We start from the raw sequence: 17,677 nt of genomic DNA on the forward strand, positions 1-17,677 counted from the left end.
CACTCCAGCATTTCCTTGACCACACCCCCAGTTCGACTCTTTTCTTTTATCTCTTACGAGTCGTGCACGGAACCATAGATGCTTCTACTAGTATCTCTAGATGAAAGCATCTCTGATTCTGTACTCATCTACGTCATTAGTGTGTGAAACGATGTCAATTTAAATGTTACTGAAGCATTTTCCATCTCTTAATTATCCTTTGGCCTTATGTCCCCATCTCAAATGAATTTAAAACCATTCTCTCCCTCTAACATCCCACGAGCTTCTCGCGTCACTCACAATGCCTCTGTATTCTGTACAACAAGAAAGCTGACAGCCTCATCGCAACTACTACACCATAAATACTCCTAAAAATCGAGATGTCCAGCGAAGGAAATCGTCATGGCTTCTTCTCATGGTCCACCAGACATCGCCATGGAGCTTCACGCCCTCAACCGTGCCAAGCTCGTCCACTCCTTTCGTCAGTCTCTCAAAGCTTCTTCTCGTCCTCTATTCGGTTTCATCCTCTTACAGGTTCCATATCGTTCTTCATTTCTCTTCTTCAACCACATTTTAACCGATAATTCGATTGGAATTGAGAGCCCTGTTTCATTTTATATGTTTTTGGGTTATTTTATAGGGCGGAGAGGAGCAGACCCGCTATTGTTCAGATCATGTTCTTCTCTTTAGGTACAAAAATTCCTTACTTTCTTGTCTTGAATTATATTTATGTTCCTTTTTATTTATTTATTTATTTTATAATCTTGTCTTAAATTTGAATTAGACCTATAAACAAATAAATTGGAACTACTAATTCGAAAATTATGAGTATGCATTTGAAGCTTATTTAATTAGTAATCGTAAATAAGTTGATTTTATGTAAAACTATGGCCTTCTGTAAATCCAATTCATCCAAGTTCCGACACCAACTTATGATCAATGGGTCGCTTGAAGTTCAATTAGTGTCCTTCGAAAATTGATCGAACTTCAAGTTGTAAGTAAAAGACTAACAGACAGATCTACAAGATATGTTTCTACTTTTTCTTAAAATTTGAAAAATATAATTTTTATTTCTCATACAGAATTACTACTAAGTTACTTGATCCTAAAGGGGAGAAAGCTAGTCAAAATTATTTATTTTTGATCAAGGCATTCATCCTTAGATGATAATTTTCCTTTTGCTTTAGAAGGTCATGGAGATTGATATTGTCATATTTTGTTCGTTAGGGAGAAGTACTTCATGAATGAAATTTATTTTATCTGTAGTTCAAATTGAGAACAGGTAAGACTTTTCAAAAATAAAAATAAAATTGAGAATAGGTAAGGGGATACGGTTAATGTCTTCTCGGTAATAGACCATTGGTGGTTGTGTTCACTATCTGAATCCGATATCTCCATTTTGCAGGCAAGAGAGCTATTTTGCATATTTATTTGGAGTGAGGGAGCCTGGTTTCTATGGAGCAATTGTAAGTTTTTGTGGAGGTTCTTGGTATATACACAAACAGTATCTTTCTTTAATATCATTAAGAATATCTTGATGAGAGTAAATGTATTTTCTCAAACATAGTATACACATAGGTATTTAGGTCCTTATCACTATATAAAAAGATCTGTCCTTTTAAATAAAAACAAGTCATCGATTCTCCACAGAAATTGTCTTGGAAGTGCCAATGCTGAAAATTATGGTTGAATAATATCGTGCAAAAAGAAAAAAAAAAATCTTTAGAAGAATAATTTATAATTGCTAATAAACTAAAATTTGAAAATTTAAGAATTTATGGTAGCAAGTAGTGAAGATGTGCACGTGTGACCAGCGTAAATATATTCTTGTACCTTGGCAACCTTTACTTTTTTCCTTCCTTTGTTGTCCTGACAACATATGCATGTTGTGTGATGAGGATTATATACTCTTATGATGAACATGATCTGAAATCTTGTTATGTTTTTAAGGATGTAACCACTGGGAAGTCTATTCTTTTCGCTCCAAGATTAACGGAAGATTATGCCATTTGGTCGGGGAAGATAAAGCCCTTATCTTCATTTAAGGTAATAATTTATTTTTGTAACTCTTTCAATGCCGCAACTAGTAGTTTCTCTAATGTCTATATATAATTATTACTTTAGGCAATTAGTACACCACTGCTTAACGCAATGAACACTATGTTTTGCAGGAAAGGTATATGGTGAGTCTGGTCTGCTATAATGATGAGATTGATCAAGTTTTGAAAAGTCATTATCGGGGTCCTGGAAAACCTCTAGTGTACCTCTTAAGCGGGCTTAACACTGACAGCAATAAGTTCTCAAAACCTGCTGCGCTTGAGGTACAAATCTCTCTCTCTCTCTTCCTTGTTTTGCATTACATACCATCTGGTCTGGTCGGAAATAAATTTATCTGTTGGACCTTCAATCAGAAATGGTGTACAAAAAGAATTTGTTTATTTTGCAATGCTACAATGTTGAAAATTGAAAATATCATGATTGTTGATGGTATGTTTTACATGATCCATAATGCTGACAGGGCTTTTTTTCTTCTTGATAAATAAAGGAAATTTATTAACGAGAGGTGTAGTTTGTGCTTTACCTTTAAAAAAAAAAAAATTGAGACGACGAGATGGTCTCAAAAGTGAACAAAAGAAGGACTAACAATCTTTTTTATGGGAAAAGAGTCACCTTTTGAAGAGCTTAAGTTTAATGTGTTGGGATTACTTTTCCATTGGGGAAAGGTTTCACAAGAGTTTAAGGGCATTTTCTTTGAAGATTTTGTTGTTCGATGGGATCTCGTTTGTAACTTGAGAGATTAGTGATAGCTTTTTTGGTTTTCTTGCTTTTACCCTCTATTTGATAAGCTTTGTAATTTTGGGATCTCTTGTCCCTTTTCTAATGAAATTTTAACGTATAAAAAAATACAATCTATTTTATGATCCAAATCCTATCTAAAGAGGAGGTCCTCAAAGAAGACACCTCTAAACTCTTTAAACAACCAATAAAACACAAAGCCCAAGATACAAATAATGACTTCCTGAAAAGATTGCTCCTACTATTTGAAGATCTGCCCATTCCTTTCCTTCCATATGCCCCAACAACCTGCAAAGGGTATAAGCTTCCAAAAAATCTACTCTCTGCCAGTCACAACTGCAGACTTCCAGCTTTGAAATAATTGAAGTACTGAGCGAGGAAGACATCAAGAAATTTGAAACCAAGAGAGAAAATGGGACCAAACTTTATGGTAAAAATCGCAGTGAATAAGAAGATTTGACGTTTATTAAGGTTACTTCAATGCTTTAGATTAGAAACCTTTTAAGAGAAAAAAAAAAAAGACACTGGAAATTTCCTGAATGTGGCAAAATACTGTGGATTGCTTCCTCAGCCAAGTGAGAGAAACAATTTCAAAGTTACCCAAGCTGCTGTAGGCTGTAGCAAAGTGCAAGTATTTAGTAAAGGTCGCCACGAGCAATGACAGTCAAGTAATTTACAATTATATTGTCTGCTAATTCCACTAACTGGAGAGATCGCATAAAATATATGGTATAGTCAAACTAATAAAGTTTGAGTTGCATTAGATCTCTGGAGCGATGGTTTGTTAGGGCTCAACTTTCACTCCTATCATCATATCTATAAAAAAAATACTCAAAATGCTTTGGTTTGAATCATCCTTGTTGACCATTTGATGTCTTGTCAAAAGTTTCCTGTTTAGTTTGCAATTTAAACTACCACTTGTTATCACATAGCTATTGATTTAGTCGTCTAGAATATATATTAGCTTATTTTCTTATAATTTGCTGAAGTTCGGGATGCTTTTTTATAACAGGCTATTGAGGCATTTGAGACAGATACAACCTCTCTTCATCCTATTCTTACCGAGAACCGTGTTTTCAAATCAGAACTGGAACTTGGCCTTATTAGATATGCAAATGATGCCAGTTCAGCTGCTCATATTGAGGTGTTTCTTTTAAATAATTCTGGAACTATATTTATTCAGTTTATTTCTATTGGACAGATTAGCAGTATATATTTGTGCTACCTTTGTTTATAAGAAGATGTGGATGCGGAACTTAATGCATCTTACTTCATCACTTGTTTAGTTCAGCTGGCCAGGATCCTCTGGAAGTAATTGGCTCTGATATCTGCTCTGAGGGGCTAAATTGGTGTACTATGATCAGGTCTACTCCCAGTGTCTATAAAGCTCAAGCAGAAAATGACAATGTCAAGTTCTTCAAGAGCTGTCCATCTCATAGAACCTCACTGTGAACCTAGGAAACTGGGACAACCCAATAGTGAAAAATAAAAATTTGTTAGGAAAGTTGGATAACCTGATAGTGAGAAGCAAAAGCTAAAGTAGCTTGTTTAGCTACATGAGGCTCCATTGTCAAACCCTAATCCCAAAAAATTTAGGGAAAAATAAGGTTCCATGGTACATGTGTAAAATTGTATACAATCAGTTGATTACTTCAAGATGTTCTTGCAATTGAGCAGCGTTAAAGCTTTATAAGTATATTGCTAATGGGTGAAAACCAATCCAGGGACTCTGATAAGAATTGATAACACATAGATGCAATTCTGCGGGGGCATTTTCCCAAATAAGGTACATAGAGAAGTAAAAAACCATGGTAAAAGATAGTGATTTATGAAATATACGTCAGAGATGGAAACACATTTGTTGGAAACTGTCAATGAGAAATTTGAGTTGGCAAGCAATACTTCCATTCAAATCTCTTTGTTTACAACATGCGTCAAAATGGACGCTTTAAAACCTTACCTGCTTCTAAATTTTCATCACTAAGTATGAGATATACATAAATAACTAAACCAACTATAATATGGTAAATGGAGGAAATATTAATTCCTACTGAAAATCTGTAGGGCTGAAAACATATTCAATGGTATATTCTGTTTGTCTCTAGAACTACTGCCTAGGTTGGTCACAATTTCCTTGTGAGCATCCATTGATGTAAAACCTATCCCTTTTTTATCATCTTCTTTCATGTAAGTACCACATTGTCTCTCCTCTTACCTCCCAAGACAGTAGTTAACATTGGAGCTCCTCTTCTTGTCTTCTATATCTTTTTTTTGCTTATCGTGGGTATCCCCACCCTTCGGGTGAGACTAATCCCACTGTCACACACATTGCCCCCTTGGAAAGTCCTACATGCAACTGGTTGAGTGGAGGGTCAGAGGGATTTGGAGGGTAGCCCCAAGGAATTTATTTCTTCGTGAGGTTACGAACACTTGACCTACTCTTCCTGAGGAGCTTATCAGGGCTTGGCTTGCTACTAGGCCAACCCCTTGGGGTTCTTTCTATATCATCTGGCTCTTAACATGTCAAAATTTCTTTCAAGCTAAGATAAAATACTTCTAGAAGGAAGTCTATAATCCAAGATAGATCAAATGTGCCTAATGCTTTTTATACAAAATTTGCATTCCATGGAGATCATTGCCATGTTTGCTGTTGTTGCTAAGAAGCTGATCAGTGCACTTGACTCTAAGTATCAACATTGAAGGTCACTATGGCCAATCTATTTCACTTTGAATGCACAGGTTCAATAAACTGAGATAGTTCTTAATGGAGTTTGTAGTTTTCCACTATTAATAGCCACAAAATTTTATTAATGATTGTATATGTTTGTTAAGCTTCTTAGTTTTGTGCGCAGGTCATGCAGAAGTCAAAAATTGGCCTGAAAGAATATCAACTGGAGATGATCTTTCTACATCATATATACATGCATGGTGGTTGCAGACATTGTTCCTATACTTGTATATGTGCTACAGGTGAAAACAGGTTCGTCCCAAATCTATTTATTATGACCCCCTTTCTTGGTATTACTTTGTGATGGATAGAGTTCACATGACATGCTTGTATGATTTTAGTTTGCTTGTGTCTTCCCTTTAATGTATGTGATGGCCATGAGAGACTTTGTTTGCAGTGCCATTATTCATTATGGTCATGCTGCTGCTCCTAATGATCGGGTAATCAGACCAGAATTCTTCTCGTGCATCTTTTATATTGTTTACGATACTTTTTTTTGATGAGTATATTGTTCATGATACTTGCTTCAGCAATTCCACACGTTCCTTCAAACTCAGTCCCTTGGTTGCTAATTTTCTCCCTATTCTATCCCCATATTGGTGGCTGTTTTGCATGAAATCCATATATATGTAAATTATCCTTGCATCTCTTGATCAATTTTGAGTGTCTACTTGAAAGTAATGTGATCAGAATTGAATTGATTAAAAAAATTGTAAGATGTAGGATTATAAATTATCCAATTCATTGAATCATAAAATTCATAATATTTTTTTATGATTCGAGATATATGAAATAGCCACCTTTCAAAAAATAAATGAAATAGACAAAAAATATTTTATTAAATTTACATTATATGCAGTACCATTGTTACCTAGTTCGGCCCCTACTACACTGAACCACAAACCGGTATGCAGCAAACCTTTCTTGGTATGGTTTGATCAGGTTCGTGGAATTCAATGAACTATGTGCCAGAAGATTGTGTACCCATTCATGGCAGTTCATTGAATTTTCTTATTGGTTTCAGTGTCCAATATATATAATTCAAGCATGTGAGCAAGTTACAGCATTGTATCTTCACAATTTGGTTCGCCCAAACATTTTCTTTTCTGATAAAAAAATGTTTGGGCAAACCGAATTGTGAAGATACGATGCTGTAATTTGCTTACATGCTTGAATTATATATTAGGGGACAAAATTAGCAAACTGAGAAATGTACATGATCTCATCCAATCCCCCTAGGTTGGCAAACCTCAGACCCAAATTGAATTGACCAAACTGGGTAACATTGTACCCAAGTCTAACAATTCCACAACCCATCATATAATGGCAAGGTTTTTTTACTAACACTTGCAAATAATGCCATAACACTTGACCATCTTGATATGTACAGTAGAAAATTTGCTCTAACCTACAAAATATATTTTCTCAGAAATCATGGGATTTTTATCTGAAGCTATACAAATTATTTGCATTAAGATTGGATAGTAATCTTATGTTTCAAATCATAAATTGTTGGAATTTGTGAACACTCATGTCATCTAGTTCTCTCCTACAGGCTATAGCCCATAGTTACCTTTTCTTTTATACAGTTAGATTTTTTGTTTTGGTTCATTTCTTTTGGAGTTACAGATTTGATTAACTTCACTATCTTATTCAGCTTAGGGTGAAAATACCATAAGGTTCTGCCATCCTGATATTGTATCTCAAATTGTGACATGCGACCTTTCCACATGTTACTGGATACTTTTCATAAACATCTTCTTTTCTGCTTAAACATAAACAAACACGGAAAAAATGGCTTCTAGGCCCCCTTCGTATTGTGGGGGAGGGTGCGGGTAGTTAAACATATCAATATCTTTTAAGGGAAAAATGCTGGAGGCATGAATGACTGGTGGTAGGCAGGGATTAAACAACTTAGGTTATACCTCTATAATTGGCAACATTTGCAAAATTTCCACAAAAGCAACTAAAAAAACTGAGAGCATTAGACTGATGGACATTAGGAGTATCATAGTATGTTAGAATTCACATCATTAGTTTAGTACGTAGTAGGTCAAGTTTTCTCCAAGATGATCATTATGCTACATTTGCATTCATGGACCCTTTTATACTTGGGTTATAATTTCAATCTCACTTTGCTTACGTTAGCAGACACTAGAAGATGGTGACATGGCATTGATGGACATGGGAGCAGAATACCATTTTTATGCTTCTGATATTTCATGCTCATTTCCTGTGAGTGTGTTGCCCCTATTGCTTCATGAGCTCCTTTTTTTTTACTATATGATATTTGGTATCTCAACTTCTCAGCATAGTTGCATGCTTGATATGAAAGTTAGGAAAAGCCTCATGATTTTAGTAGTGATTGTGTGTACAAAGATGGATCACTTGCTTTTCTTTTCCTTTTGCATCTATGTAATCCTGTGGACCAAGTTCCAACTGCGATATCTGTCCATCAACCCCTATAGGTTCAAATATCTGCAATTAACTTCACATCACTGTATGAGGTATATTGTGTGAATCTTTGAGGAAGATTTTGGCACCAAATTATCCTGGCATTGTGTCCATCCCTCTGAAAATATCTAAGTTAACACATCTCTAGTTGGATAGGTATTCTATAAATGTAACCCCCGGTGAAGTACTTCATATTTATTTGGAAAAACGTTGATTTCCTTGAGAGGATATTTTGGATCATGTCTTATCCTTTTAAAACCCTCACAAATTAATAATTCCTAGAACTGGAGAGTATCATATTTCCAGAAATTTGTTCATTGATTGGAAGTATATGCAATTATCAGAATATAAAGAAGTTCCATGCCTAAATCATAATAGAATAATGACTCGGATAGTCACTTCTTCAACTCCTTTCTTTAGCATCGTACACTTTTGAATTCCAACCATTGGCACTTACACGATTTATTTCGAGCGAAATTGTGTTGCTTTTGAAGCTTTGGATCGATGGTTCCTACTAGGCTGACATCCTTGTTGCCACAAAATCAATGGGAATTCTGCAATCAGGTTCAACCAAGACATTCCTTGGGGACAACTGGACTAACTGGGAGAAGATACACAAGGATAATAGATGACGTGATGCCTCTCCATTATGCCCAGAGAGTACAGTTTTCACACTGAACCTGAGAATGTGCTGGCTTCGACATTGTGATGAAGTGATGACGCTTATTAGATCTCTCTGTATTTGAATTTACCAAAGGGTTACTTAGTAGGGTAAGCTAGTAATCTTAAAATTAATTATACACGTATGTATATTCACACAGTCACACACTTACATATACACACATACACATATAGGAAGATGCTAAAGTTATTTACAGAATCCATTGTACAATTGTAAAAGTAAAACCTTGTTTTTCTTGCACTCAAAAAAGGAAATAGGAATTCCTTTTAGGAAAATTTATGCAAAACACAAGGTTTCGGAGGTTGCTAAGGTCCCATTGAAGTCTTGGACTTCAGCATTCTCCATATTATCCCCTGGTTCTTCTTTAAAACACTAGTTTCCTAGTTTCTGCTCAAGCACTTGCTCCCACTTTGTTTAACTAAATATAAAATAATTTGTCGTTATTTTAAGTCTGGGACCTCAGCATTCTCCATATTATTCCCTGGTTCTTCTTGAAAACACTTGTTTCCTTGTTTCTGCTAAAGCACTTCCTCCCACTGTGTTTAACTAAATATAAAATAATTTGCTGTTATTTTATATGTAACCGCTCTAGTCTCTAATTGGACATGTATTGATAGTTGTAAAATATCTTGTTTATTTCTGATAATTCATGTGTCGGCTTCATGAATTATCATAATTGAGATTATCAGTAGTGTGGTAACAGTAACCCTCTTGAATAGAATAGATGTTAAAATAGAGTGAAAATTGCTGCAGAGTCTTATGTTTCAACTATTGTCAGCTTCATTCATTTCAAATTTTCTTCTTGGTAATTTATTGATTATACTAGCACTCCTGAACTCTTCTATTGTGAAGCAGGTAAATGGAAAATTCAGTGATGATCAACGTGTTGTGTATAATGTAAGTGTTAAGCCTTTGTTTAGTTGTCAATATTGTGGGATAGAAGGATAAGTGAGATGGATATTTTTCTTTCAATTGGTTGGATGATTTGTAATTTTGAATGATCCAATGTTTGGTTCAACACCAACTATTTTCTCTTTGGGAGTTTCTTCAGATCTCATCTATATAGGATAGTGATGGAAGCAGGGCCTGCCACCTGATAAAAAGTGAAACATAGTTGTATGCTAGCGGGTTAGGTATCACCTTTTGTCACCAATATCAAGATTGTATAGTTATAAGGGGATTAAACACTGGAATTTTGGCTTCCCATGTATATTGTTTTATTTATCATCTTTTTTGTTTGGTGGATATTGTTTAACAAGGTAATTTTTTATTAATTATTTATCAGGCTGTTCTGAAGGCTCATAATGAGGTTATGTCTACAATAAAACCTGGAGTTAGCTGGATAGACATGCATAAGTATGGCTTTACGCATCTAGATTTTCATTCCTCTTATTTAAGAAATTCCATGTATGATATAAATGTGCCTAGCAAAAAAATAACGCTACAATATAAATGCATCGATTTATGACACTGTTGTCTGCATTACTTACTTTTATTTTCCTTATTGAAATGGCTGTGAATAATTTTGCTCTAGATTAGTTGTCGAGCTTGTCAAGATCTGCGTGCCTACCTAGGGCTGTCAATGGATTGGATCAAACCGAAATCCAATCTATTCTGATATGATAACTTCGGGTCTGGATTGGTGTTTTTGATTTCGATAAGGATCCAATCCATTATCTTACTGGATCGGGATCAACCATGTCCCTGATCTGATAACTTCGGGTCTGGATCGGTGTTTTGGATTAAGGATCCAATCTGATATTTTACTGGATCGGAATCAACCACGATCCGATAAGGACCAGATCTGATAATATGTTAGAAAGTATAGAAATTATATTATATATTTGTTGAGATATGTAAAGTTTATTTAGATTTTGTATAAAATCGGGTTTGTCCTGATTTGGACCCGATCGTTAATGGATCAGATCTGGATCTTAATACTGAGATCCGATAAAAACCCGATTCAATATTATTGGACCAGTACCGGATCCGATCTGATCCTGATTGGATCTGTACCAAATCAACCCTTATCCGATCCTGACCCAATCCATTGACAGCCCTATGCCTACCTACATATCCGTGCAATTTGTTCAATTGTTGTTAAAACTTTAATTCATGTCAAATATGCGGTATAGTAAGAGTGGTAATATGGTAAGCTTCTTATGCACTAAAACCATATAAAATTGTATGATTCTTGCATAAACTAAGACTTGTTTGAAAAATTATCAACATCTACGTGACATGTGGATACAACCGTATCTGGCACCGTGTCCTTGTCATACAGGGCCTTGATATGAGCACCTACCCATGATCATGCATACCGTTCTGAAAGTAAAAAAATATAATTAATATGATGCTTTAATTGAAATTAGGAAAATACTGAAATGACAAAAAGTATTTGCTGCGATTCTCACAAGTCTGACGTGGGATGTGCACATAACCATAGATGTGTTTCCTCGCGATACGAGTAAAAACCATCTACGGTTATGTATGCATGTCCACGTTAGAATTGTGAGAATCACAGTAAATCCTGTGTCAACCCAGCACAACTCTTGAAATTATTAATGTTTACTGTGACACTAGATGATTTTCCATAATTTTCTCTGATGACAACAGGTTAGCTGAAAGGAACATCTTGGAGTCCTTGATAACGGGAGGAATTCTTGTTGGGTATGTGTTCTGTGCACGATATTTGTTTCAATAGAAGAATCCAAGTATGGGTATGTGATAGCATGGATTTTTTTCCCCAGGGAGGTTGACAGTATGATGAATGAAAGCCTGGGTGCAATCTTCATGCCCCATGGCATTGGACATTTTCTTGGGATTGATGCTCATGACCCAGGGGGCTATCCTCAGGTCAATCATCATTGAGCTTTATGTGGTTACCTGTGAAGGATTATTTTATAGGGAAAGCCTTCAAACCTTATCCTAGTTTATCTTATCTTCAATTTTTAATTTGTCTTGTTTATTGAAATAGGGGACAGAGAGGCCAACAGAATCAGGGTTGAAGGCATTACGGACAACTAGAGAACTTAAAGAAGGCATGGTAAGTTGGAGAATATGATGTTCATAACTCGTAATCTGTAATCTGTAATCTTTAATCTGATTTGTTACATGTAACATGATAACACAATACAAGGTTTCCACATTATCAAACTGATCCTGTAGTTCAGTACTAAAAAAAATGCTAATACAATTACCTTTTATTAATATATTTTCACACAAATTAGTTGACTAGCACTGAACTATGTGGGCATAATATCCTTACAGTGAAAATTAACTCTTTCAAAATATTTACTAGATATAATTTGGTTGTTTAATAAATTTCTCTGGGCTGCAGGTAGTTACAGTTTCCCCAGGATGCTATTTCAATGACATTCTTCTAACACCAGCAATGGATGATCCCAAAAAGTCTAAGTTCATCAATCGTGATGTGATTGCAAGATTTAGGAAATTTGGAGGCGTTCGCATTGAAAGTGATGTGGTATGCATCTCACTGAAACAAGTTTGCCAGTGGTTTAAAATTATGGAATATACTTGCATCGATAACATATATTTTAGTAAGTAGATAGACAATATCCATGAAAAGAGGGGAAACATGACTTGTTTATTTTATCAATTAAAAACAAGGAAATATTTAATTAAAGGGGGAAAGAATAAAAGGAGAGGAATTAAAAATAACAAAATGATGGGTAAATAGCCAAAAACAAAAATTAACTACAGCAGTAGATCTACACCAAATTATGTACAATTCCTATATACTCCTCCCTAAACAAGTTTTTCTCCCAAGCTATGTTGCATTGGCAAAGGTATTCATGTCTGTGTCAACATGGATATGGAGTGTCAAACTTGACGAACACTAAAAAGTAGGTTTCATGGGTCACCAATGTATTTTAAACAACAGACATCTAAATGATTATCTTTGTATAAATAGGGAGGATAATAATGGATTACGTAATGGAGTTCTTATGATTTGTACCTATAACAATAATAAGCTGTAAATGAGAAAAACATGTAATTGTATTTGCTACAGTGAAAATTTTCAATTGAAAAATCGTGGCAACTCCTCTTTGGAAAATGTTAACCAATATCCTGCATGTAATGAAGGAAAAACAAAATATTGAGTGTCCCGCCAAAATTTATAGTTTCAGAACCTGACAAGGTATTTTACCCATTGAGAAGAACCATTGCATCATGCCCATCATCATTTGCTGGTCTTGGTACACCTGAAAATAAGATTTTTTATAGACAACCATGACAACATGAGGACACAAATTTATGTCATGATGTGGAAGAATCTCGATGTGCCCCCCCCCCCCCCCCTCTCTTATCAGATGGCCAAGTAATCGCACATATTCAAGGCACCTTTTATCACATGATTTTGAGATTAGAGATAGTTTCTTGGATTTTTTTAGCCCATGGAGTAGCACTAAGATTTCAGCTTCACATGATTCACATTCCTATAACAGACCTGGGAAATTGTGATTAATTTTTCCTTACTAATTCTTGAAAAAACCACGGATTCAGAAGGACTTGTTTCTGATTGTTGGCTATGCCCTGTTGTTATTGTCAAATCTTTACTCTTCCATGGAGTGAGTGAATACTCAGTATATGTTTCTGGTTGTTCAGCATGTGACGTCAAATGGATGTGAGAACCTTACGGATCTGCCACGGGAGACATGGGAAATTGAAGCTGTCATGGCAGGAGCATCATGGCCTCTGGACAACGAAACCATCCTGAAGTACCAGAATGTGCATTCATCTGCGACATTAGATGAAGCTCCGGCAACTGACCAACCCCTACCAAATGAAGCTCTGGCAACTGCCCAACCAAATGGAGCATCCTCGTTATCAGCGGGATCTATGGTGGCCATAGACTAGATATTTAACCCTGCCGTGAAGGTATCTTTGCTGAGACACAGTATAATTGTGTTCTGCAAGTGATTTTCCGAAACCACCACATTACACTACTGTAGTTATGATTGTGAGATTGGATTCAATTAGTGTCGGAATCTGTCAATAAGAATGTTAATTGAGCGATCAATTCCTAATAATCTCAACTAGCCAAAATTTAGTCAAACCGAACAATTGCTATCTGGATTAAAGGACTCTCTCTCTACAACATCTAAAACTATTAGTTTATCCATGTTGCAAGTTTCAGCAAGTAATCATGCAGATGTATCAAGACTGCTTGTTTCTTACATGTAGTTGGAGGTATGTTCCTATATTACTTGGAATTCTACATCCACCTAATTCTTAAACAGAGCAGCTTGGTACTGCATTGGAAACAAAACAACTGGAAATTATTGTTTAGTTTGTGGTACAAGACCAACAGTTTATTTTTTATTTTTTAAATTTTATTTTATAAATATAGCATTTATTAAAGGGAGGGCAAGAAGTCCTCCAAAGAAGAAAACAAGCTAATCCCTCCCCCTACTGATAAGAACCTACCCAAAGAGAGAATCCTCAAACAAAAGCCACTAAACTCTCTATGTTGCTTACATTAGAAAAACAAATGGCCCACAATTGCAATAACACAGGCAAAGGAATGTTCCTTGCCCTGAAAAGATCAGCCGTACCTCTCCTTCCAAAGACACCAACAACTGGCAAAAGGAACTAGCTCCCAACAAATCCTCTCTGTCGGAAAGGCCATTGGTCTTCCAACTAGAGAACAAATGAATGGGGAAGAAACCAAGGTAAATGGAAAAGAGAGAACATGAGACCAAATGGCCCAAGCGGAAGGGCAATGTAAAAGCAAGTGATCAACCGACTCCCCACTTGGCTTACACATAAACAGAAATCCACTAAAAACATGGCTCCAACTAGAAAGTGATCAATGGTTAAGAGTTCAACACGCGTTATTGCTAAATAAATAAGTTTTTGCTCCTTACCTATAAAGAGGAACGAATAACTGTTGCTAAACCAACAATGAGTCGTGATTTTCTGATGTCCCCTCTAACACATGCCCCATGACGTGGCATGGGCTAGAACCATAGATTTTTTCCCTTGAGATACACAATTGTACATCCCCATAAATATGTGCATTTGTTTATCCCGAGAAAAAGAATCTATGGTTCTAGAACATGCCACACTAGGGGGCGTGTGTCAGGGGGGGATAAGAAAATCATTATTCACCAACAAAATTTTTATAATTCAAATATCATAATCTGAACTCTCATGAATTGCAGTTAACTTGTCCATCAATTGCAAATTTGCGTTCCAAAACCAATCGTGTTGTACAATAATAACAATAATTCAACTTAATAGAATAACAGAAGATGTAATTCTATAATCCCACACCATCTTGAATTTTGTTCTAGCTCCGAGCAAAGGAAGGGGAGGAAAAAAAGTCATTTCCTGTTGCTCCTGTTAGATGAACCCGAACTCTGAGCTAAGTTTGTCAGTCCCTGCCTCAAAGCTCCAAGGTTTACCCCGTTACCCACTAAAATGCTTGTTGCTCCCATTTTAGAGACCTGCCAAGGCCATAAAAAATTCAATCAAATGTGCCATGATATTCTTTTGGCTTGACGAGAAGCCCATATAGAACAACAAGGAATTCGCACACCAACAAAATGAAATATAAATAAAATAAAATAAAATAGGAAAACACAAGATAGAAGACATCATTACCGCTTCAATGTTCCTATCCTCATCATCGAAAAAGAGCATTGAGTTGAAGGGAACCCCAGTTCTTCTATAAATTCTCTGGAAATGTTCCGTCTTGTGGGTCCGACTAGAGAAGATCTCCTGCACCATTTACATAACAATTACTTGACATTAGAGGAAAGGATGATGTAAAACTAAATAGTGGGACTAAGTCTGGATACCCATGTATCAAAAAAAAAAAAAAAAAGTAAATAATTGAAAAAGGGATAAAAATAGAAAATAAAACTAGAAGACCATGTTTCAACTAGAGAGGATCTCCTGCACCATTTACAGAACAATTACTTGACATTAGAGGAAAGGGTGATGCAAAACTACATGTAAATAATTACAGAAGGAATAAGAAAAGAAAATAAACTAGAAGACACCATAAACTATAAGTCCTATTATTTCAGAAAAAGCAAGACTATATATAGTTTCAAACTGAAACTGAAAATGGAGAGCATTGCTTGTGGAAGAAAGCATTGACATCTAGATTAAAAAGAGAGAAGGAAGAAAAGAAAAAATTAAATAGAAAAATCTCATTGGCTCACCTGGGCAACAAACATGGACTGAATTCCCAATTTGTCAAGAAATGTCTTTGCTATATCAGGAGTTGGTGATCTAGAAGCGATTGCCATGTCAATTCCCTTGTCCTTGAGTGCATATAATATGCCCTTAGCATGTGGATACAAAGAAGGCATTTCACGTTTGGAGCGGCATTCACTGGATAAATAACCAGGTTAATAATTTATTTTTCTGTAACAATTAATTTATTAAAACACAAAAGGCAGATGCAATGATTTAAGAGGTCAAAGAGAGCTATCAAAGAGACCAAAACCAATGACCATGTTAATAATAAGTATCAAACATGAAATTTTTAAAGATATTTTTTACTGGTTAGTGGAGGCATACAATGCCAAGGGTATTTATTTTTTTTATTATTTTATTTTAATAAATATAAAAACTTACATTGATAATAAAGGAGAAAAGGGGGCTGAGATAGCCCCCAAACAGCAAGACAAAAAAACACCACCATACCAAGGGTATTTATTTGTTGACTGGACAAAGTGTTGGTTATAGGGAATGATGCATATTGCATAAAGACTTATCATTATAGAGAGCGAACCAAATCTTCTTACCACTCTTATGACATATGAAGTGAGAAAAGGAGTTCAGAGTTCAGACAACCATTGAGAGGTGAGTGAACACACACTCGAATTCCCAACACAAAACTAGTTATCATAATCAGATGCTGAAACTAATGTAAGAACGTTAGAAAAAAATGGTGGTACCTACATGCACAGTAGGTCCGATTTTTCTTAATGTCATTAACCCCTAAATAATCTTTCAAATATTAAAGGATGTTAAACCAAAACAGTAGATATAAAGAGTGACAAATCTGCAAAAGTGCTAACATTGTATCAAAGGTGCTCCTCAGATTCAGTATAGCCTTCTAGATTAAGAAACCCAACTTGAAGAACTCTAAAACGATTCTAATTTTGCAATAGTATCCAAGTTTATTGAAGGTAATGTTTAATTGATTATGGAACTAGAACTTTAAAAGCTCGAACTCCATTATAGTACCGATGTAATAAAAAAATTCTCAATTTTTTCCACATGGGGTACCAAGGAGTCGTTCTTTGGTGCAAGGGTTTTAAAAGGGCAGGAAGAAGGCCAAAAATGACATGAAAACACATGCTTTTAACATAAGATGCAGATCTATATAGAGTTAAATTGCGAAATCGGGTGCACATCGCTAGTTCATGGATCAAGACAAATAAAAGCCAAATTTTCAATATTTTTTTAACAAATAAGAGAAAGATGCGGAGTTAAACATCAAACAACTGATACAAAATCACAAATTCTCAATTAAATTCTCCTAAGAGATATCAACCAAACAAAACCCTAATCAAAGCAAGATTGAAGCATTATAGAGAAAAACTCAAATTATAACTAATAGGGGAGTAGGGACTAGGGACTAGGGAGAGGTACCAGTAGAAAGGCCATAGAGTGTAATCGAGATCGAAGACGACCAAGCGAGGCAGGACTTCGAAGAGACCTATTATCTGCAAAGCCTCTTCCTTCACCTTCTCGTCTCCCATTCTCTCTCTCTCTCTCTCTCTCTCCCCTTCTCCTCACAGATAGGTTCTCTTGAAGTCTAGTCTCCCTTGGTTTGCCACGCCTACCAATAATATCATTAGTTAATCGTCCTTTTACGAGTTCGAGACGAGTTCCCGAAAAGAAGAAGTAAAACTAAGGTGTAGTAGCGTCGCATCGTGAATGATGAGATTTCCATTATATAAAGCTGGTGGCCCCTTTGATTTTCTTTTATATAATCCACTCTCTTAATTTCTAAACAGTAGTCAATCGACGGTTGATATCGAAAGCGTGTG

The 17,677-nt window shown here is 35.7% G+C and overlaps 2 protein-coding genes across 3 annotated transcripts; one reads left to right on the forward strand and one right to left on the reverse strand.

Annotated features, from left to right (window-relative positions):
* The first annotated feature begins 269 nt into the window (after positions 1–269).
* On the forward strand, positions 270–13,693 carry LOC147407226 (uncharacterized). Of its 2 annotated transcripts, none has more exons than XM_086435688.1 (16): positions 270–513; positions 620–669; positions 1,385–1,445; positions 1,930–2,025; positions 2,151–2,300; positions 3,788–3,919; positions 5,628–5,755; positions 5,901–5,943; positions 7,655–7,738; positions 9,492–9,536; positions 9,925–9,995; positions 11,256–11,309; positions 11,390–11,495; positions 11,617–11,685; positions 11,980–12,123; positions 13,269–13,693. In XM_086435688.1, the coding sequence occupies exons 1-16, from the start codon at positions 382–384 to the stop codon at positions 13,518–13,520; spliced, it is 1,617 nt and encodes a 538-aa protein (XP_086291814.1). In that variant the 5' UTR covers positions 270–381; the 3' UTR covers positions 13,521–13,693. The 2 variants fall into 2 exon arrangements, with proteins under 2 accessions (XP_086291814.1, XP_086291816.1); XM_086435690.1 differs by having other exon boundaries at positions 271–513; positions 9,495–9,536.
* A 1,128-nt stretch (positions 13,694–14,821) lies between these two features.
* On the reverse strand, positions 14,822–17,550 carry LOC147407227 (Haloacid dehalogenase-like hydrolase (HAD) superfamily protein). Its single transcript, XM_086435691.1, has 4 exons — positions 17,277–17,550; positions 15,836–16,007; positions 15,270–15,386; positions 14,822–15,112 (listed from the first exon to the last, which is right to left on the reverse strand). Exons 1-4 carry the CDS (start codon positions 17,384–17,386, stop codon positions 14,990–14,992), a joined length of 522 nt encoding a protein of 173 aa, XP_086291817.1. The 5' UTR covers positions 17,387–17,550; the 3' UTR covers positions 14,822–14,989.
* Between the last annotated feature and the right edge of the window lie 127 nt (positions 17,551–17,677).

Source organism: Akebia trifoliata, chromosome 3, assembly GCF_017979445.1.
Source record: "Akebia trifoliata isolate Shusen 1 chromosome 3, ASM1797944v1, whole genome shotgun sequence".
In the NCBI taxonomy this organism is placed as follows: Eukaryota; Viridiplantae; Streptophyta; class Magnoliopsida; order Ranunculales; family Lardizabalaceae; genus Akebia; species Akebia trifoliata.